Consider the following 22,458-nt stretch of genomic DNA (forward strand, 5'->3'; position numbering starts at 1 on the left):
CAATAAATTGAAACCAACTGCAAAATACTCCCAAAAATCACCCCCGAAATGTCTTTTTGGCAGTCGGCCGTGTTTTACCGCATGATTTTCCCCGGTAGCTTAATAAGCCATCCCTTAATTCCATCTTGTAGGATCACATTGGTGTAACCACACCATGAATCCCATCATTCAGGCAATTTGACCTTGAGTAGAGGTGCTAGAAGCCGTGGATTTTGCGGTCTCCGTGCAGTCCGCACACATCGCGCCGTTTCTAGAAGACGCAGGACAATATTCTACTGTGTACGGCACAAGAGCGGGGGATGGAGAGGGAAAATCCTTCCACCCATCTTGTTTGAAATAGATTTTCGGCTGCTTTTAAAGGGTCACTTTCTACCTTCTGGTGTTTGTTAAATGGACTAGCGGATTCTGCTAACTTTAGCTTATCACAGCCCTTGATGCTGCTGCTTGCTCATCTGATTACACTCCTCGGGGAATAAGGTTAAGGACACGCTGTTGGTAACTAGAGCATTTTCAGGGCTTTAGTTTAGCAGATGGGATGCTTGGCTGTATCCATACATCTGTCCGCCTGCTGTGGCAGCTGATGCTACGGCTGCATTTTGTTCTTTTGTTCTGTTCCACCCCACAAATGAATGCTCTGCGGCGTCGGTGTCTAAGTTTTAGAACTTTTTTTTTTTTTTTTTTCTTTTTGTTCATTTGAAATCTCCATTCATAGATGGATGTTCTGTTTTTAACGCTTTAGTTTGGTTTATAACGTATTATTATTGTTGATTTTAACAGATTTTTTTTCTTTTAATCTCTTCATAGGAACAGACACCAGTCTGCCTGACACTGCATGGTCCGAAAGAATTAAGACAATATGGAATGACATGAAAGAGATTAACTAAGGATTAACGGCTCTGAGGACAAACACCTCTGTCGAGAGGTGAAGCACAATCTCGCGCCCGTGGCTCCAAAGAGCAGTGTGCAGAAGCAAAATGGCGGATCCCGGCATAATGAGTTTATTTGGGGATGATGGTAGTATGTTCAGTGAAGGTTTGGAGGGCCTCGGTGAATGTGGATTTACTGAAAATGCTGTCAACTCCATGGCTCAGCAGATGCCAATGGATCAGGGTTTTGGTTCTTTGCAGTCGCCACTCCACCACAATCCCAGCGGTACAAACCAAGCCAAGCTGTCCCACTTTGATCACTATAACCAGTATGAGCCACAGAAAATGCACATGATGGATCAGCCTAACAGAATGATGACGAACACTCCTGGGAATGGGATTGCCTCTCCACATTCACAGTATCACAGCACATCTGTTTCTCAGGTCCCCCATGGTGGTGGCCAAATGGGAGTGTATCCTGGTATGCAGAATGAAAGGCATGGGCCGTCATTTGTAGACAGTGGTTCTATGTGGGGACCTAGGGCAGTGCAGGTCCCTGATCAGATAAGGCCATCTTACCAGCAGCCGCAGTCACAGCAGCAACCACCCACATCTTCCGGACCTCAGGGTCCTCCTCACCCTCAACATGTTCAGCAAATGGGTAACTACATGGTTCGAGGAGATTTCACAATGCAACAGCATGGTTCACTACAGTCACAGAGGATGAATCAGTTTTCACAAGGACAAGATGGTCTTAATCAAGGAAATCCCTTCATTGGGACTGCAGGACCTGGTCATATGTCTCATGTACCCCAACAAAATCCTAACATGGGGCCTTCACTACGTCATTCGGTCCAGCAATTTCATCACCATCCCCCCAGTACTCTCCATGGAGAATCTGTTGCTCACAGTCCTAGATTTTCTCCTAATACTCCTCAGCAGGGTGCAGTTAGGCCACAGTCCCTTAATTTTAATTCTCGAAACCAGACTGTACCTTCACCTACGCTAAACAACTCAGGGCAGTATTCCCGATATCCTTATAGTAACCTTAATCAGGGATTAGTTAATAATACAGGGATGAATCAGAATTTAGGCCTTACAAACAACACTCCAATGACTCCGTCTGTACCTAGATACCCAAATGCTGTGGGGTTTCCTTCAAACAATAGTCAAGGACTGATGCACCAGCAACCAATTCATCCTAGCGGCTCACTTAACCAAATGAACACACAAACTATGCATCCTTCACAGCCTCAGGGAACCTATGCTTCTCCACCTCCCATGTCACCCTTGAAAGCAATGAGCAATCCAGCCGGCACCCCTCCGCCGCAAGTTAGGCCTGGCAGCGCGGGGATTCCTATGGATGTTGGAAGTTACCCAAATATGCCTCATCCGCCAGGTCACCAGCCTCCTGGCGGCATGGGAATGGGACAAAGGAACATGGGTCCCAGAAACATGCCGCAAGGTCAGACATTCATAGGCATGTCCTCAACACCAAGGGAGATGGGTGGGCATATGAGACCAAATGGCTGTCCTGGAGTTAGCCATGCAGATCCACAGGCAATACAAGAACGGATGATGTCTGGACCGCAGCTTCCCGGTCATCAATCTTTTCAGCAGCAAATGGCAAACTGTCAGCCTCATCCAGCTATGCACCATCAGTCTTCACCGCCGTCACATTCTCATCACCAACCATGGACTTCGCTTCACCAGTCACCTCAGAGTACCCCCCAGAAAGTGCCTGTCCATCAGGTAAGTGTGCTAACATGGTGCACTGAGTACACGATGTACTGTGAATGTTTGCCTTTGCTTTTTTCTTTTCCTTGTTCTTGACGGTATATGTGGCTTTCACAAAACCCAGCTTGTGAACTTCCTGCTCTGTGCACATTACTCTGATTTTTAAGAGGAGACCGAGCCGCATGCAACAACAGGAAGCTGTATCTGTATTGTTTTGGTCATGAAACAGCTGCAGCTTTTTGTTCAGTGTCTTTGATGCACGAGAATTTGGCAGCGTTGTAGATGAATATGTTGGGACACCTCTTCTGGTGATAGATACTCGTTTTGTCTCTTTAAAGGGGTTGTCCCCTTTATCTGACCTGACAGATTCTTCGCCAGTTCCCCCAGCAGGGCTCTGTTTTCCTGGCTGCAACGGTGACATCTCGTCGTAACACTTGACCGCTGCAGCCAGTCACTGGCCTCTTCAGTGCAGCCCTGAGATCAGTGATTGGCTGCAGTGGTCATGTGGTGTTGATTTGATGTTACCGCTGCACCTGGGAAAACAGAAGAACAGGAACGGCCGCGCAGGATCTGTCAGGTAAATGATCATGTATTCGTTATTACAGGTTGATTCCCTCAGCTGTCCGGTTTCCTCTTGAAAGCTCACAACCCCTTAAAACATTAATTTATTTTTTTAAATGTATAATATCACTTGGTGTCAGATTAATGGGAAGCGAAGTAATGAAATCTAATTTGTAGACCGGTTTGATAGGCAGATTTATGCAACTTTCTAAAAGAAAATGTCACCAATAGCTTTGTTTGGTTTGTTTCCCGTTTCATACCTCTGTCTTGTCTGTTTAAACCGTAGAATCCTATAAATTTAAGACTGAATCCCCTAAGTCGTCATGTGTGACAACCCTAATGGCTGCATGCATGGTCTGATAGTAGTTGTCACCAAGTTTCCTTTAGCCCTGAGCTGCACAACTGTCCAGTTGTCTTGGTACGGCTCCTGTAGATGGATGAAGACGCTAAGTGGCAACTGTTGCCTAAATGCACCATTTTGAAATTTGGCACCCGCTCCATCCCATCAAAGCGAATGATGTTGAGCTGCAATACCACATCCAACCTGTGTACTGCTGTGGCGCTGTTTAAGCAGCCATGTTTTTCTAACTCTGTGCAACCCCTTTCACAACCTAGTAGGAGAAGATTCAAGGATATGTATAATCTGTAAAGTGCTTAATTCGGAGAAGACTCTTCAATATGGTAGTCACTTTTAGCGTTTCATTCCTCCGTGGACACGGTTGAAGTAATTACACCGGCCGTTCATATAGCTGGGGTTGGTTTGTGTGTGTGGAGTCTAGTCTGCGACTTTGGTCGTACAAGTCACTGTAGACATCAAGTTCCTATTAGAGATCATGTCTCAGAATTGGACACAGACAGTAAAAACATAGAAGCCTCATTAGACCATAAAATCCTAAAAACCTCATTGCTCGAAGTGTGGATTATAGTGTTTTCCAAGTGCTTCTTCCACAGTGGTCATTCTCCCCACATGTCCATACAGAAGGTGGGACATCACTAAGGCTAGAGGTCCACGTGTGAACTTCACTGAGGCTAGAGGTCCCTAAACATGAATACGCATTTTTGGTCAAGTTTGATAATAAAATCAGACGGGTGGCATGGGCTCTTGCACCCGGTTAGTAAATAGCTCCCTGTTATCGAGTTTCGACTAACCAGTGTCTGCTTTATTTTTAGCTGCGTTTCCCATTCATATTATCTTGGGATAAGGCCCCAGGAAATTCCAGACATTTTTATGTGACTGAAGGAAAACTTATTTTTTTATTTTTTTTTATGAGAAATTCTTTTTTCATGTAGCGGCTACAGCTGTCCTTTTCTCATGAACAAAGGTAGTAGTGTGTAGTGATGGACAAACATCTGCCAGGACGGTTCGCGAACGCGATCAAATGTTCGCGAACCGTAAGTTCGCGGCGGGTCCCATTCATTTTAATGGCAGGCGAACCTAAAAAACCTTCCGCTCATATTTGCAGCCAATAAATAATTACTAGAAGTGCACAAATAGTCCCACAACATGGACAGTGACATACCAGATGTATTAATCGAATTTGCGATCTCCATTCATTATTTTTTTTCAATGCGAAATATCGGCAATATAATTTTTGCGTATGCGCACACCAGTTATAATTATTTTTTTCAATACTGTTTGTCACTGTGTGTAGCAGAGGGAACGCAGCAAAACAGCAGACAAATGCTGCTGTACCCAAATGCACTATATAGAAAGTATATTGTTGGTATATAACACCCCGCTTCTATCCGTTTTTGGGGGCGACTGGTATCTCACACCAGTACAAATTATTTTTTCTAATTGCGTTTGTCACTCTGTGTAGCTGCAGTATCGCAGCAGAACCGCTCACCACTGCTGCACAATACAAATCCACTATAATATGCTTTCTATGTTAGAAAGTATATTCTAAGTATATTACACCCCTCAGTATATCACACCTATCGATAGCACACCTATACCAGTCCTTAAAATGACTTTTGTGGCCCTATTAGCTAGCGTTTGGTGTCCCTGACAGTCTGTCCCTGCTTCAGACAGCAACCTCTCCCTAAGGCCTCATGCACACGACCGTTGTGTGCATCCGTGGCCGTTGTGCCGCTTTCCATTTTTTTTTCACGGACCCATTGACTTTCAATGGGTCCGTGGAAAAATCGGAAAATGCACCGTTTGGCAGCCGCATCCGTGATCCGTGTTTCCTGGCCGTAAAAAAAAAATAAGACCTGTCCTATTTTTTTCACGGCCAACGGTTCACGGGCCCATTCAAGTCAATGGGTCCGTGAAAAATCACGGATGCACACAAGATTGTCACCCGTGTCCGTTTTTTCCTATCATTTCAATGGCAAACTTGACTTAGATTTTTTTTTTTCATTTTTCATGTCCGTGGTTCCTCTAAAAAAACAAGGAAGACCCATGGACGAAAACTGTCACGGATCACAGACCTACGGACCCCGTTTTTGCGGACTGTGAAAAAAATACTGTCGTGTGCATGAGGCCTAACACTGACAAAACACTGAATGTAAAATGGCGGCTAGATCGGGTCTATTTATAAGGTAGGGGGTATGTCCATGTGCTGAAACTTTTAAATTGGCTGTCCTGTACCACCTGATCGATGTGTCATGGGTCAAAGTTCTTCACAATGTAAAAGAATATGGTGGGTGCGAATAGGGTCATATGTTCGCATGTTTGGCGAATCGCCAACGAGCAACGTTTGCCGCGAACCGACCGCCGGGCGAACCGCAAGTCCATCACTAGTAGTGTGTTCTTCTACTGCATTGTGACTTTTTTTGGCAGCATGGAGCCACATTTTTGGGTCAATCCTGGCACTTCCAGTGGGTCGTAAGCAGACTGGTTTCATTGAAGACTGGATAGATCCCTACAGACAGTCGACCAACGTGCCTAGATATTTGCTCCCCTCACCTGATGTGCTGGGTGTCTATAAATTAGTAGTACAGCTAAGCCAAAATGTCGAATTGGCTCCTGAAGTTGTTCAGCTGACCCCTAATTCTTTGTCCATCCCACATCTCTCCCTTCCTTCCCAAAAAGTGACCTGCTCTATAGTTGTCCTGAATTCCCCTTGGTGAAACCATTACATTGCTGATGGGGGCTTCACCTTCTTTGCCCTAATGGGATCCAGTTCCATTCTTGTCACTGTAAATACTACTCCCTATATTACAGTGGTCTGAAATCTACCTGACTGCTTAAAAAGAGTTATTTTAGGATTTTGATACTGATGACCTTTCTTCAGGATAGGTCATCAGTATCTCATTGATCGGGGTCCAACACCGGGGCCCCCCGTTGATCAGCTGGTTGAGAAGGCACTGGAGCTTCTGTGAGTGCCGCGCCGCTTTCCGTGCTCACCAAGCACAGCGCCGTACATTATATAGCGGCTGTGATTGGCTTCACGCTCAGCCCCACCATGTGAACATAGCCTAAAGGTAGATGGTTTTCTGCATATAATCTTTTAGACTTCACTTCCTGTATTCTACTTCCTGTCCCGACTCTTCTTCCTTTTGTTGGGACTTCAGCCTCACTTGACTGTCTCACTCAGTCCATTTACTCCGACCAGACTCAATTAGACAATCGCACATTACACTGATAAGTGCAGTGCTCTTGTGCGGCCATCTTTATCTAGGCCTATCAAGAGAACATCTGTCATCCTAAATTCCACATCTACTATTATTCTAGCAGATAACATCTTTCCCCTGCAGCAGCAGTGAATTGCCTATCTGTATGGGCAATTTATCACTGTGCTACAACATATTGTAATTTTCATTGGTTATACTATCTAAATAGAAAAGATAAACACCCAAAACAAAAAAATTGTTTCTATTAATATTAAGTTAAAAAACATACCTCTTTCTGATGGAACTTTTCTCTTTTAACAGAATTACTCATTCTCCATACATTCAGGAAATTGCCTTTTTCCTGTATAATACAGGTGCTGCAATAAATAGTTTTTCTGCCCTAAATTTACTAATGCATAAAGTTGCAAACACAAGAAAAATGAGTCCTCCACATGTGAATACCTTTTTATGACTAAGGTAGAAGTGATGACAAATGGCAAACTTCTCCTTTCTGCTCGGGTGTAAACCATCGAATCCTAAGATGCTCTCTGCACACATTGCAGCTCATTGAGCCTCTGGAATAAATGATTATTTGTTTTTCCTAGAACATAAATTGCTACTTGAAGCTAAAACTTTTTCAAGACTAACCCCCCCCCCCCCCCTTGCCTCAAAACCACAGTGTTCCCAGTGATGAAATTCTGGACAGAGCAAGTAAAAATCTTTTTATCCTGTGGTAAGGAAATGCTTCAGGTAGCCACCAAGCACAAGGTATTTCTGTGAAGTTGGAGGAGATCTTCTGCCGTATTTTCTAAGGAGGTGGGGCCGGCTGCGCAGAGCCTGGGAGATTTGCCCAGACTTCTAAGAGCGGAGAGAGGGGGCTACTTCTTCTTTTTATATCGTTTTAACAGACGCTCTGACATCTGTTTTATGTCTAGCACTTGATCACCATTATTTCTGCTGTAAAATATCAATGCAACCGAGTCTCATTCAGCGCAGTGTATTGCAGCGTCACTCCGAGCAACTAGGTCTGAGGTCGTAGCACTGGGCTGAGGCCACTTGGCTGCTTGTCGTCTGTGGGTCGCGGTGGTGGAATTATTCTGTGGGAAAGTACTTGAACTGGAGTCTTTAAAGAGGTCCTGTTAGTACAAAATGCAGTGCAGTCTGCAGGCAGCATATTATAGAGCAGGAGGAGCTGAGCAGACTGGTATAGAATTTTTGGGGGAAAGATTCAGTAAAACTTGTAAATTATACATGTAAACATCTGCATTTTCTAAACCCAAGTCTGTCCCTGTGTAAATCGAACAGTGACTGTCAGCTATCTCTGTATACACACTTACACAGAGGTTACTATTAATCACTGATAAGACTGCCCCCTGTGTACAACTATCAATGACTGACAACTATCTCTGTATACACACTTACACAGAGGATACTATTAATCACTGATAACACCTCTCCCCTGTACAATTATCAGTGACTATGGTATACACACGTACACAGAGAATGCTATCAGTCACGGCTAACACCTCCCCCGTATACAAACTAAGTCAGAAAGAGCAGAGATATAAATGTATAAATTACACGTTTTACAGAATCTTTTCCCACAAAACTATACATCAATCTACTCTGCTCCTTCTGCTCTATAAGAGAGGACTGTGCTGATGGGTCCTATTTAAAGATGATGTCAAAGATAGAAATAAAGGTCTGCCACTTTATTAATTAACCCTTCTGATATTACACATCAGATGCAAATCATTGTCTTATTTATACCTTCTACAGAAGGCTTTGTCACGTGCCACAAGAGGCATACAGTCACCCGAGGACTACCAATATTTATATAAAAAATATTTAATTGTATATTAATTTTTTTGCATATGGCCCCGGATGCTGATGAAAAAACATAGCTGACTTCCAATGTTTTACTAAGCTGGGTGAATATTGTCAGGGGATTTCTCATTGTATACAATAAATGTTGAGGCTGAAATGCAATGTGAACAGAGCCTAAGGGTCCTTTTAAATGGACGGATAAATGAGCGCCGATCAATGGTGTTCAATCCCTTCTCCTACATTAGTGTCTGAAGAATAAGTCCTGTTTCCATGAAGGAATGTGCTGATGACAAAATCATTTTTATCCCTGCGTAAAAAACATCAAACGAGGGAGCTATGGTTTTTCATTTGATCGCTGGGCACCTCTTGATCAGAAACGAACAATTGTTTGGCTCCTCATTGTCCTGTGTTAGAGGCCCTTAAAGGGGTTATGCCGCGATTGATGTAAAAAAATGAAAACCAGACAAGATATAAAACATGACAATTTCTTTCTAAAAAAAAAAAGCCAGAACCAGCCCTGTACCTCACATGGATCCATAGATCTCCCCCCCCCCCCCCCCCCACACACATTTATTGCTTCAATTATGCTAGGTTATCTTCAGCCTGGCAGATAAGGGGGCGTGGCCTATCTACAGAATCTCTTTTTCTTTAACTGTCAGTTTCTAACAGAAGATATTGCTGGTGGCCCTTGAAGATTTAAACTGAGCACGTGCGACCACCTCAGGGAGGTGTACAAGAAATAAGGAAAAGCCCAAACAGGTGGATCTCTACAGATACATTTTATTGACTACATTGATTGGTGGTTGTAATACATTTTTAATTACAGGCAATAACAAAAGTATTCACATCCAGGTGCTGGTTTGAAAAATGCTGAATGTTTATTTTTAGTGGCACGAACCCCTTTTACAGGAAACCGGTCATCATGAAAATGCAGTGTAATCTGCAGGTAGTATGTTATAGAGCCAAAGTAGGTGAGGAGATTGTATAGTTTTGTGGTAAAACTGTAAGTAATATTTGTGATTTATTCATTAAAATCTCAGCTCTTTCTGAGCTCGGTAGCCAAACGGGTGATCTTATCAGTGATTGATAGCTATGTCTGTGCACACATACAGGGAAGGCTGTCAATAACTGATACTGTCCACATGGCTATGGAGCTCAAAAAGAGCAGAGATTTGAATGAATACATTTTATACATTTTTCTGAACCTTTTCCCACAAAATTACATATCTGCTCAGCTTCTCCTGCTCTGTAAGGCTACTTTCACACTAGCGTTCGGGTTTCCGTTCGTGAGCTCCGTTTGAAGGAGCTCACGAGCGGACCCGAACGCAGCCGTCCAGCCCTGATGCAGTCTGAATGGAGGCGGATCCGCTCAGACTGCATCAGTCTGGCGGCGTTCAGCCTCCGCTCCGCTCGCCTCCGCACGGACAGGCGGACAGCTGAACGCTGCTTGCAGCGTTCGGGTGTCCGCCTGGCCGTTCGGAGGCGTGCGGATCCGTCCAGACTTTCAATGTAAGTCAATGGGGACGGATCCGTTTGAAGATGCCACAATGTGGCTCAATCTTCAAGCGGATCCGTCCCCCATTGACTTTACATTGAAAGTCTGAACGGATCCGCGCAGGCTACTTTCGCACTTGCGCACTTGCGAATTTTTTTAAAGTTATTAATGCAGACGGATCCGTACTGAACGGAGCCTCCGTCTGCATTAATATGAGCGGATCCGTTCAGAACGGATCCGCCCGAACGCTAGTGTGAAAGTAGCCTAACACGCTGCAGATTAATGGAGATGAGGATCCCTTTAAATGACCCCTGGTCATATTTTCAGCAGACTTCATTCCATCTGCTGTCACCTGTTGATGGGACCCATGGTGCTTTTTCTGAAAGAGCGCCGCCACGCAATATCCTAACATGGTTCCTGGGGGCAGACACTTTTCCGGACTTAAGCTCCATAATCTCTTGGACGCACGTCATCTTTTCTTCAGCCAATATGGATGAGAGCCTTTGAGCTGAGTGTCCCCTTCACACATGATCAGCCCGGGCTGGTTTACACCTGATATATAACACAGCCGCTCAGCATCCTGCGTGCCGCATCCCTTATCTTCCTCATTCCTCTCCTCCATTACACATGCATCAGGGACTGTTTGCCCTTGAGCGTGAAGACCTCTGAATGATTCCTCCATCTCAGGTACTCTCTGACCGAGGGAGAGTAATTGGTGCCATTCATTATCTGCTCACCAGGCCGCTTATAGCCAGTTCTTGCATTAGCATCTCAATGCTCGTCAACAACTGCATTTGGGTTTGGTGGATGCTGAAGTCATCTGGCCTGTTATCAGAGGTTAAAAAGTGGAGTGAAGGTGGTTCGGGAGGGGGGAGAGAGGAGAGAACACCCTTTCTTTGCTGGGACCTCTGGTGAGAAAACTGATCTCAACCAGGCATCTACTGTGACCATCTATGAAGGCCATCCTCTTTATGAAGGGTAGATGCACAGCTGCTGGTATAGAAGCCACCTATAGATGGATCCATATTAGACCTGATCAATCAATATTTTATTGGAATGTGATAATTTCATATTTCTAGCCCTTGAACCCTAGTTAAATGGTAATGTGATGCACTAGATGTGTTTTCTATTCTTCATCCGAGGTGTTGAGGAACAAGGCCAATCTTTACAATAAAACAAAGTAGTTGAACGATTCTTGATTGCCTTAATAACTATGACAACACTTCTGATCCCATTAGCTGATCACCATGCAGCATCCAGTTTTCGGTATTCTTGCAGAGGTGTAAGGCTCTTTGTGTATAGTGTTCAAGCCTTTTCGTTGGTGGTACGCGTTGGGCACCTGACCTACGCTGTAGTCCTAATGGAAGGTTCTGAAACTGGCATGTGTCATCCATTGACTACACTTGTAAAGAAAAAAAGGGACAGCTACTGCATCTTATCCTCTTCTCGTGTTTTTTTTTTTTTTTTTTTTTTTTTAATGCTTGGTGGCGTTCATACTTCATCGGATTCTGTTCACCTGACTGATATATAAAAAAAAGCCTTATGGCACACTTCGTAGAAATGGATGCACTGCTGGTTCCACAACCAAATCAATGTAATGCTGAGCTATTAGTGTACCTGAAATGAAAACTTAAAGGGGTTGTCCGGGATCAAAATTTATTTTTTCAAATATAGTTTACTCACTATTACTAGCAGAGTCAAGATTCCCCCGATGTTTTTAGGTATTTTTTAACCTGCATGGCTCCTATGGTCCCCCACAGATTGTTGACATGGATGTTTATTTCTGTGATGACTTCCTGCCGCACTGCACTGTGGGTCCCAGCGCAGCATCTCCTGGTTTCTACTGTCTTTCAACTCGTCCCTACACTCGCCCCCCTCATACATATTCTCCTGCCGCACATTGTCCACTCCCCCATCGATCTGCCCCCCTTATACATATTCCGCCTCCAGCAGCACATATTCCTCCCCCATATTTACACCCATAAACTCCTCCTAGCTCTGTATTCATTCTGCCTCCATTCAGTAGAAAGATCCATGCCCGGTGAAGTCGCCGGACCGGAGGGGCGTGGCTTAATGCAATGTCTGCAAACCTAGTTATCGCCCCTCCATGCGCTTTGCATAATGAGTTAGACTGACGGTGACGTCACCGGGTTGGAAGAAGATGCTTTTGCTTCCCTGCAAGGGACCTGGTACGTCACTCATTTTACAAAAATAGTCATTTCCGGCCCATAACTTGCAGTATCAAAACGGGGCTTCAGAAATATGTAGTGCAGGTAGGACATGTATGTGTGACATATGTATGTCACTCTGGTACTGATACAACAATGTCCCCAATCCTGGACAACCCCTTTAAGGGGTCTGGCTACTGTAGATTATGCCACCCTACATCATAATCCCGAGAGTAGGACTGGTGTAATGTTCCCTTGTGAATTCCTCTTTATGGCGTTGCTGATGTAGTCTCCAGACCAATCTCTCTCAAGGGGAAACCTGTAGCTGGAGGTCTGGCTCGTAGCCCAAAGTCATACAAACACCTTTTGATGGTTTGTGTAGACACTGTTTGTCGCCCTAGGCTTGGGATGTGACGTCCAATTTCACTTTCAGTACATAATAGATCACTATGTGCTTTTCTTCTAATTAGATGATCTGTCAGTGCAGAGATTCTCCTCTGTGCAACTGTTGCTGTCATTCCAGTTCATCGTTGTTCTCCTAACTATCGGGACACACAATATTGAACAGTGCTGAATTCCCAGCCTAGATGAGTAGAGATCTACTAGAGCAGTGATGGCGAACCTTTTAGAGACAGAGTGCCCAAACCACAACCCCAAAACCCCCTTATTTATCGGAAAGTGCCAACGTGGCAAGTTAACCTGAATCCTACAGTCCAATATAGTATATCTTTCATGTACTTTATCATGTAGTAGCTATAATAGCCTGTCTACATTCAGCGCGCTGCCTGTGCTATTCATGGTGCGTCCTGCGCTGATGAATGGCAGGAAAGGTCTAAGGCATATTGGTACACTCAGACTTTTTCCAGGGTGTGGGTGCCCACAGAGAGGGCTCCAAGTGCTGCCTCTGGCACCTGTGCCATAGGTTCGCCACCACTGTACTAGAGTGATAAACCATAGTCTCGGAGTTCAAGGATTCTGTCCTTCTCCGTTTCCAACAAGCTGCAATAACTGGCATGTCCACAAACAAGAAGCATCACACAATGATCTTACATGACTTTATCCTATTTTTTGAGATTTCATGTGGCTAAAAGTTTGCCTTCAAACTGGCTTTTATGCCCCTCCCACATGCAACAGATTGGAGCTAGGTGCTTGAATATTTTTTATCATTTTCAGATTTTAGCAACACCTGCTGCTGCCTCAATTTGCACAACCTTACGGCTTGTCCTTCTTGATGTTGCAGTTTCAATGTTGAGGAGCGTAAAAGCCCCGGAAAGCCCCTTTATAGTGCTAAAGACTTTTAACATGGTCTTCTTCGTTAAAAGTAGACTGCCGAGTGCAGACATAGCAGGCTGAATCTGCTGTTCAGTTTCGTTCTTGGATTCCTATGGTACATCTTCTCATTGATGTGTAATATTGCCTGGAATTGCAGTGGCACTGCTGATAATTGCATCAGGTCACACTCGGTGGTGACTTGGTGCTTTTGTTAATGGGGTCATATGACATCACTCAACCAAATTTTTGCCTGGTCTTTGCACCGCCTTGAATCTTGTTGCCTACCTGCGTATTTGATCATACAACCAGTTGTCCGGATGGCGCTCGTAAACAGGATGCACAAACATCCGAACCGTCCCGAGTTCTCCCGGCTGATACATTGTTTTTCTCCACCAAGGAAATAAACAAAAAACAATAACATTCTGAGGCCGGCGTTCTCTGCAGAATGCACCCGGTCCGTGGGTTTGGGCATACGTTCAACTAATTAACTTCTCGCTGTGTGGTATGTCCACTTTCTTGGCAGCTTGAAATTTTCACATTCTTTTTCAGCTTCCAAACAAATGATTCTTTAAACCTTACTTTAAATGCCACCAGCCTTCTCTCCATCGGGTTTGCTGCACTATGTCCTCGGTGGCAGGGAGCGACTCCCTGATAATCGGGCACAATCAGAGGACTTAAATGGCAAATTAGCACAAACCTCCTTTTCAAGTGAACATTTCGCCTTTCTTCCGCCCCTGTTTACTAAAGCACAAGGAGCGTGAATCACCATTGCATCATCGAATGCGAGGTGAATCACTCGCAGGTATGTACTTTGCTTCGGCTTGTTTCCAGGAGGATGTTCGTGTTCAGGACGTGATCGCCGCGTTCTGTGACTTGCGTGTGAGCTGCCAGGCCATAATTAGAGAGTCCCTTTGGCCATGTCATTCATAATTAAAGAGGACCCGTCGCCTCTCCTGACATGTCTGTTTTTTCAAGTAATTGTATTTCCAGTAATATAACCATTTTCTCATAACTGTATATTGCATCTTTCCTCTGTTCTTCCTCCAGTAAATAAATAGGCAAATTGACAACTGGGTGGGAGTGTGTCCCTACATGCTGACGTTGACCGACTTGGACATGCCTCTCTGACAAGTAGAATGGTAACGCCCGGTTGTCAGTTTATGCATCAGCTACACTTTTAGGAGGAATAACAGAAGAATGGTACAATGCAGAGTTCTAAGAAAAGCTAAGCTCCAGAATTGTACTATTCTGAAGAATACAATTACTGAAGTAGAAATGTCAGGAGCAGCGACAGGTTTGAGGGTAGATTTGAACCTATGACACTGGCTGACCTGTTGCATGTGCACTTGGCAGCTGAAGACATCTGTGTTGGTCCCATGTTCATATGTGCCCGCACTGCTGAGAAAATTTTAAGTTTTAATATATGCAAATGAGCCTTTAGGAGCAACGGGGGCGTTGCCATTACACCTAGAGACTCTGCTCTCTCTGCAACTGTCTCTTCACTTTGACAGGGCAAGATATGACTTTTTCACTGCCTGGCCCTGTCAAAGTGCAGAGGATGCGGCAGTTGCAGAGTGTAATATAGGAGTAATGGCAACGCCCCCGCTGCTCCTAGAGGCTCATTTGCATGTATTAAACCTTCATTTTTCTCAGAAATACAGGCACATATGAACATGGGACCAGCACAGATGTCTTCAGCGGCCAAGCCCACATGTAACAGGTCAGCCAGTGTCATAGGTACAAATCTGCTGACAGATGCCCTATAAAAGTAGACTTTATTGTAGCCATGACCACGAATCGTTTTTAATAAAAGTGCCATTAATTTTCTTACCGAGTGCTTTATTTCTGATTTTATCAGGCCTCATGTATTTGTATTTTTCATCTGTGTTCTATCGGATTATTTTTATTTTTTTCCTGACGGTGCACTGACCCATTCTTTTCTATCGGAGCAACGCACACGTGTTTTTTTGCAGATCTGTTTTTACATTCTGCAAACTATAGAAAATGTCTTATTTCGGTCTAGTTACTTACCGGAATAGCCCTTTCTGTTGATGAGAGCGAGAAATACATGAAGTGCCCACGGAAGGTATTCGTATTTTGCAGGCACTAACGCGGACACTGATGTCTGCATGAGGCCCTACTCTTCATATAGACAGCGTCCTTAGTGTGGTCTGGAAGTCGGTCTCTGTGTATTCCTATGAGACTTTCAATGGGCGGCTGATTTCCTGTCCGTACTAAAGACGATGGGGCCGATTTGTGCTAATCTGGTTTCAAAGGTAGATAGCTTTGGGCTCATGCACGCGACTGTGATCGGCCCGGGAAACGTGCTCTCTATGTCTACCGTATCTTACGGGCCTCCTGACCTGAACTGACTGTATCATAGTCATTTATGATCGTTCTGATCTGGGGTCTATTGTACTGTACTCGAATAATCATGTGAGCACGATACCATAGCCCCGTGGTCAGATGGAGATTGACTCTATCATAAGTCACTATGATGCAGTCAGTTCGGGTCACGGGAGCCGCCCTTGGCCTGGGAGATATGGCCAGCACATGGACCGTTTCCTGGGCGGATCATGCGCATGAGCTCATAGACTGAGGCTGGTCTAGGCAAGCACCAAATTTATCACAGAACATCACCTATATAAGCTATAAATTTGGCTCATGGCAGATCATGTGATTTAAAGGAGGAACAGAAAGACCAGAGAATGATAAATGAGGAATAACATTTAATGGCACTACTTACCTCCCCCCCCCTATATGGGTGCGTTAAAAGGTTAGGTGCTAGTAGCAAATTTCTGAAATTTCTCCTACAATTCCCCAGTCTACACAAAAAAGATGATACTGATGGTGAAGATGAAAGAAGAAGAAAAATTGTAGGTTACATGCTGAAATGTGATATTTTTTATTCTATATTTAATCTCCCTTTAAAAAATTACAGTAATATAAAAGTAAGAAAAAAATGTATATCTCCCTGTGACAAATTTAGCCATTAAGAAGTCTGAAGGTACATTATTGTCATAAAACTGGCTCCTCATTTATCAAGCTTGGTTACTTAATCACGTAATCTCATTTTAAACATAAATTCAGGAGCAGCTGTCCCGGCTCCGATAGGATTAACCCCTGCGGGGCCAGATGGGGTAGGACGAGCACTGTTCTTTGGCGACTCTCTTCTTGCCCGTACAGGGGTTAAGGAGAGTTGCTTAGCAGGCTTCCCCGTAATTACATCCATGCTGACGAGCAGTTGGTGGGAGTAGAAATAATTTAATCCTGGCTGAGCTCTCGTACTGCAAAGTCATTTAAATGGCTGCAGCCATTATTCAGAAAAGGTGTGCCCTGGTACGGCGGAGGGGGGAGGCTTGTCATATGGGAAGGGGGGTGGTCACTTTTGGCTGCAACTATGGAACTCTTCTTCACATCCTTGCCTCTGCATCGTTTATGACCATACTGTTATCTGCACTAGGTCATCGAGACTTGAGAGCTATGTCTGGCCTGACTTCCAGATCTTGCATCTTGAGCATGTACAGCTCTACAGTTTTTATGGAGGAGCACCACAACTTCTATTGTACTTGATTGGATCGATGGTGATGCATTAAGGGCTAATAATGCCCACGGGGCTGTTGCATGGTTCCTGAAACTGTCCTCTGTTACCTTAGGCAGGATTGGGCAATGAGCGGGGTGGCACTGGTGAGTGGAGGTAGAGGAACATTGCTGTCCAGCAGCTGGTGGGGCCTCGCCATGCCAGACTAAGCAGATGTGGAACGTCCTTCTTTAGTGTCACTTTCCATTTAGCACCCTTCATGAGATGTCTCTTTAATGCCTTCGCAGCTCGTTGATCCCCATGGAAAATAGGTTAATCTGGACAAGACGTAACTGCTCCTCAGTCTAGGTAGCCTCGCTGTAGGTTGGGGGGAGGAATGTTGTTCTTCCAGGTCACAGGCAGGAAGCTGCAGTTCACCGGAGTCTTCATCTTCTCGCCGTTTTTGCTTGGCCCTTCCTGTCCATTTGCATGAAATAACTTTAATGTTGACTTCATTTCTACAATTAATGCCCCAAATGACACATTCATCTGTGCAGAATTACTTATTTGCTAGCATTTCGGTAGGGTTTCTGGTAAGGTCTGTATAGCGGGCATTATGGTCACTTCAGTCTCTGGGTTTGCCACCCCACTTTCCCAAGCTCCAGAATTGGGCAAAATACAGCATGTTATGCTGCGATACGTTCTATACTAGTGTGCCATTGCTTGGCTAAAGGGGCTATCCGACAAATCCAGTTTAATCTTTAGGCTACATGCACACGAACGCGCTGTGTTTTGCAGTCTGCAGAACACGGATGCCGACTCTGTGCGCGTTCTGTAGTTTGTGGAATGGAACGGGCCACCCATAATAGAAATGCCTATTCTTGTCCTCAAAACGGACAAGAATAGGACATGTTCTATTTTTATTGCGGGGCCACGGAGCAGACATACGGATGCGGACAGCACACTGAGTGCTGTCCACATCTTTTGTGGCCCCAATAAATTTAATCTGAGCCGCAAAAAATGTGGCTCTGTTGTGGACCCAAACAGCGGTCATGTGAATGAGGCCTTAGTTATGTGTCTGCTTATCTTCAGGACTCCTTTCTGTGAGTGGGCAGCAGCTCACATGAGACACTCAAGCACCTGCATCTCTCAGGAAGCCTGGCAGTTGCCTCCTGTGGTCCCTTTTGTCCTCTTTATACAAAATAGTCCCTCACATATAGCACCAGGGATACATATGGTAATGCCCTCAGGACTTCCTTCTCTACTGTCTAGAGGGAGATATAGCTATATTTTTCTGAGCGTGAGAGGACTGCCAGCACTGAGCGAGGGGGAAGGAAGCATTGATCATGTTTAGAGAATGCAGGGGGAGCTACCATTGAGGAAAACGGAATGTACATTAAAAAAAAAAGGAATATTTTATGTATATTCAGATAATACTTATTGAAATGCTTCATTCATAACCCCTTTAGAGAGGACCTGTCAGTGCTTCCGACATATCTGTTCTAGTAAGTTCTTGAATTCCTCATGAAACAAGACTTCTGGAGCATCTTTTCTGAGAACTCTGCTTTGTACTGTTCCTCTGCTATTCCTCCTTGAAGTTTATGTTCTAGATCAGGGATGGCCAACCTGAGGCTCTCCAGCTGTTGCAAAACTACAACTCCCAGCATGCCCAGACTGCCTACAGATAGCAGCCTACAGCAGGACATGGTGGGAGTTGTAGTTTTACAACAGCTGGAGAGCCGCAGGTTGGCCATGCCTGTTCTAGATTAACAACTGCATGTAACAGGGACCTGTTTCTTTTGACAAGGAGGACATTAGAGGGCATCTGTCAGCAGATTTGTACCTAAGATACCCTCTGACATGTGCACTTGGCAGCTGAAGGCATCCGTGTTGGTCCTATGTTCATATGTGCCCGCATTGCTGAGAAAAATGAAGTTTTAATGTATGCAAATGAGCCCCTAGGAGCAACGGGGGCGTTTCCCTTACTCCTACAGGGTCTGCTCCCTCTGCAACTGCCATGTTCTTGCACATTGATTGACAGGGCCAGGTCTGATGTTTTCACTGCCTGGCCCTGTCAAAGTACAGAGGGCACAGCAGTTGCAGAGAGAGCAGAGCCTCTAGGTGTAACGTTGCTCCTAGAGGCTCATTTGCGTATATTGAAATGTAATTTTTCGCTGCGATGCGGGCACATATGAACATGGGACCAACACAGTTGCCTTCAGCTGCCAAGCGCACCACATGTAACAGGTCAACCAGTGTCATAGGTACAAATCTGCTGACAGATGCCCTTTTAACATCCACTTGCAAATTTTTTTCATACATTTTCAGGAGGCATAACAAAGGAACGTCAGAATGTTGAGTTCAATGAAGTGTCTCCAGAAAGATTTTTGTTACAGTATTTACTAAGACATGTCGGGAGCGTTGACGGGTCATCTTTGGAGGTAAAGAGAGGCTAGGTGACGGGGGCTGTAACTGTGGCCATCAGCTTCCAAACTAACTAAACTTGACACGAGGATGACTCAACTTGGCACACACCTTTACTAAGGATAGTACAATCTCGTAGCTTATCAGGGCCATTATAAAACAGATATGTCCTCATTGTAGAGTTTTATAGAAAATGGCAGCAGACAGCGAACATCCCATCCTTTTATTTTCCGAGTAAACAGAGCTGTACAAACATAGCCGGATCAGTCCACCATCTGCTATAAACTTATCGTACATTTAAAGGGCAACTGCACTTCCGCCCGACAGAGGTACAGCTGTGTAGTGTATCTGCAGCAGAGCTCTTCTCTCTCCTTCCCAGACGGTTTGTACAAGGCGTTTCCACTACTGTGACATGAGCCGTGGTTAGGTTGTGGGTCTGTCAGCTACAGCTTGTGGCTTGATCTTTGCCTGTACCTGACAAATCCGATGAGTGAGAGAGGTTCATGTGATGTACTGCAAAAAGACATATATGTACCTCACAGAAACACGTAAGCGGGCCCATTTTTCGGCATATATTATAATATTATACCAGTATGTGTAGAAGTCCGACATACGGTCCAGCTATAGTGTAAACAGAGCCTAAGGGTTCAATAAGCGAGCACTGATTAGCGATGTAGTGGATGTATCGGCGCTCAATTATTTCCCTAAAAAGTAGCAGATTTTTTAATTTTTAATTTTTTTGCGATCGTTCGTTCCCATACAGTTTGTCGGCAGAGCATCCCATGGAGATGTGCTGCCAACCAAAAAATGTTATATTCCCATAAAAGATGCGATCAGCAGTTGGTCACTTGTTGCTCCAACGATGGACACGTATACGTGATCAGGAACAAACTGTCCCCCAATTAATAGGTTGGACGATTATTGGCCCATTTTAATAAGGACTAATTGAAAAAAAATATTTTTTAGCTCAAAATGAATAAAATGCAATCATAAAAAATAAAAAAAAGTTACCCCTCATCGCCTTTAAGGCAGTATATTCTGTATAGCTGTGTAATAGATCTCTGGCTGGTGTATGGTTTGTGGTTATACCAATGTTGAGGTGCAGCATCCAGGCGAGTCCCTTGGAAAGACTAGGTTGATCGGTTGCGTTGTGATTTGCTCTCCCCGTTTTCCTTCTGAATTTCCAGTTGCACACTTTGGCTTTAGTGCATTACGAGCTCCGGTGGGAGTGATATCTTGGCCTCACTTTATAGCATGTTAATCTATTTAGGCTCCAGTCTTACATGCAGAGCTATTCTCAGTAAGTGTTTCCGACAGGTCTGATTATAAAGCGTCGTCGTACGCTCTCACCTTCTGTCAAGCCACCCGCTGCAGAGATGCATGGGGGCCTGTTCAAGGTGACCTTTCCTTGAAGATCCCTTAATAACAGTTTCTAGACCGGCTATTTGGTAATTGTGCAATATACGTATTCGGATTGTCATGACTAGGGAAGCGTGCCAGCTCTCCTGCACGTTGCCTCGCACAAACACCGACTGTACTAGACTGAGAAACCAGAATTGCATGCTGGGTAAATAGGACCTAGGCTATAGCATCATGCGCTAGAAAACAACCCTATAACAGGATTAATATGTAAAAGGGGACTGAAAAAAAAATCCTGGAAGCCCGGTAGTAAATGTGCATAGGCATTTGGTGCAGAAGGCTACATTTTTGGGGACCTCACTCTCCACATGGACGGGAGTCCCAGAGATATGCCAGGTATCTTTCAGATATTTTTGGCATAATCTGTTGATCTTTCATAAATGTCTTTTGGTAGTGTCCTTTTTAAAAAAAAATTTTATTTTTTGCAGTTGTGAAATTTCTCACTAAGGCCTCTTGCACACGACCTTATGGCTTTTTCAGTATTTTGCGGTCTGCAAAAAACGGATCCACAAAAAAATACGGATGATGTCCGTGTGCATTTAGTTTTTTGTGGAACGGAACAGCTGGCCCCCTGATAGAACATCACTATCCTTGTCCGTTATGCGGACAATAATGGAACATGTCCTATCTACGGAAACTGAAGGCATACAGAGTACCTTCATTATTTTTTTTTTTTTTTTTTTTTTTTGGCGGATCCGTTGAAATGAATGGTTCTGTATGCGGAACGCAAAAAAAACGGAACGGAAACGGGGAAAAAAACATTTGGTGCAAGAGGCCTAAGGCTAAATGCACACTATCAGGATTGCGTGCCGAAAATCCGCTCCGTAGGTCATGTACATTGTATTCTATGAGCATTTTAAATAATCGATGCATGCAGTGCCGAAGAGTTTTCATGACTATGAAAATTTGTAGATTCACACTGAAGGCATCAAAACTATGAATTAACACATGTGGAATTATATACATAACAAAAAAGTGTGAAACAACTGAAAATATGTCATATTCTAGGTTCTTCAAAGTAGCCACCTTTTGCTTTGATTACTGCTTTGCACACTCTTGGCATTCTCTTGATGAGCTTCAAGAGGTAGTCACCTGAAATGGTTTTCACTTCACAGGTGTGCCCTGTCAGGTTTAATAAGTGGGATTTCTTGCCTTATAAATGGGGTTGGGACCATCAGTTGCATTGTGGAGAAGTCAGGTGGATGCACAGCTGATAGTCCTACTGAATAGGCTGTTAGAGTTTGTATTATGGCAAGAAAAAGGCAGCTAAGTAAAGAAAAACGAGGGGCCATCATTACTTTAAGAAATGAAGGTCAGTCAGTCCGAAAAATTGGGAAAACTTTGAAAGTGTCCCCAAGTGCAGTCACAAAAACCATCAAGCGCTACAAAGAAACTGGCTCACATGCGGACCGCCCCAGGAAAGGAAGACCAAGAGTCACCTCTGCTGCGGAGGATAAGTTCATCCGAGTCACCAGGCGATTTGCAGGTTAACAGCAGCTCAGATTAGAGACCAGGTCAATGCCACACAGAGTTCTAGCAGCAGACACATCTCTAGAACAACTGTTAAGAGGAGACCGTGTGAATCAGGCCTTCATGATAGAATATCTGCTA

The 22,458-nt window shown here is 44.3% G+C and overlaps 1 protein-coding gene across 2 annotated transcripts in view; it reads left to right on the forward strand.

Moving 5' to 3' along the window:
• The first annotated feature begins 809 nt into the window (after positions 1 to 809).
• Positions 810 to 22,458, forward strand: part of CHD7 (chromodomain helicase DNA binding protein 7) — a 92,748-nt gene continuing 71,099 nt past the window's right edge. For both annotated transcript variants that reach the window (XM_044292752.1, XM_044292753.1), the window contains exon 1: positions 810 to 2,618. In XM_044292752.1, the coding sequence (XP_044148687.1) occupies positions 975 to 2,618 (1,644 nt within the window). In that variant the 5' untranslated portion in view covers positions 810 to 974. The remainder of the gene's footprint in view (positions 2,619 to 22,458) is intronic.

This window comes from Bufo gargarizans, chromosome 5, assembly GCF_014858855.1.
Source record: "Bufo gargarizans isolate SCDJY-AF-19 chromosome 5, ASM1485885v1, whole genome shotgun sequence".
NCBI classification, from domain to species: domain Eukaryota; kingdom Metazoa; phylum Chordata; class Amphibia; order Anura; family Bufonidae; genus Bufo; species Bufo gargarizans.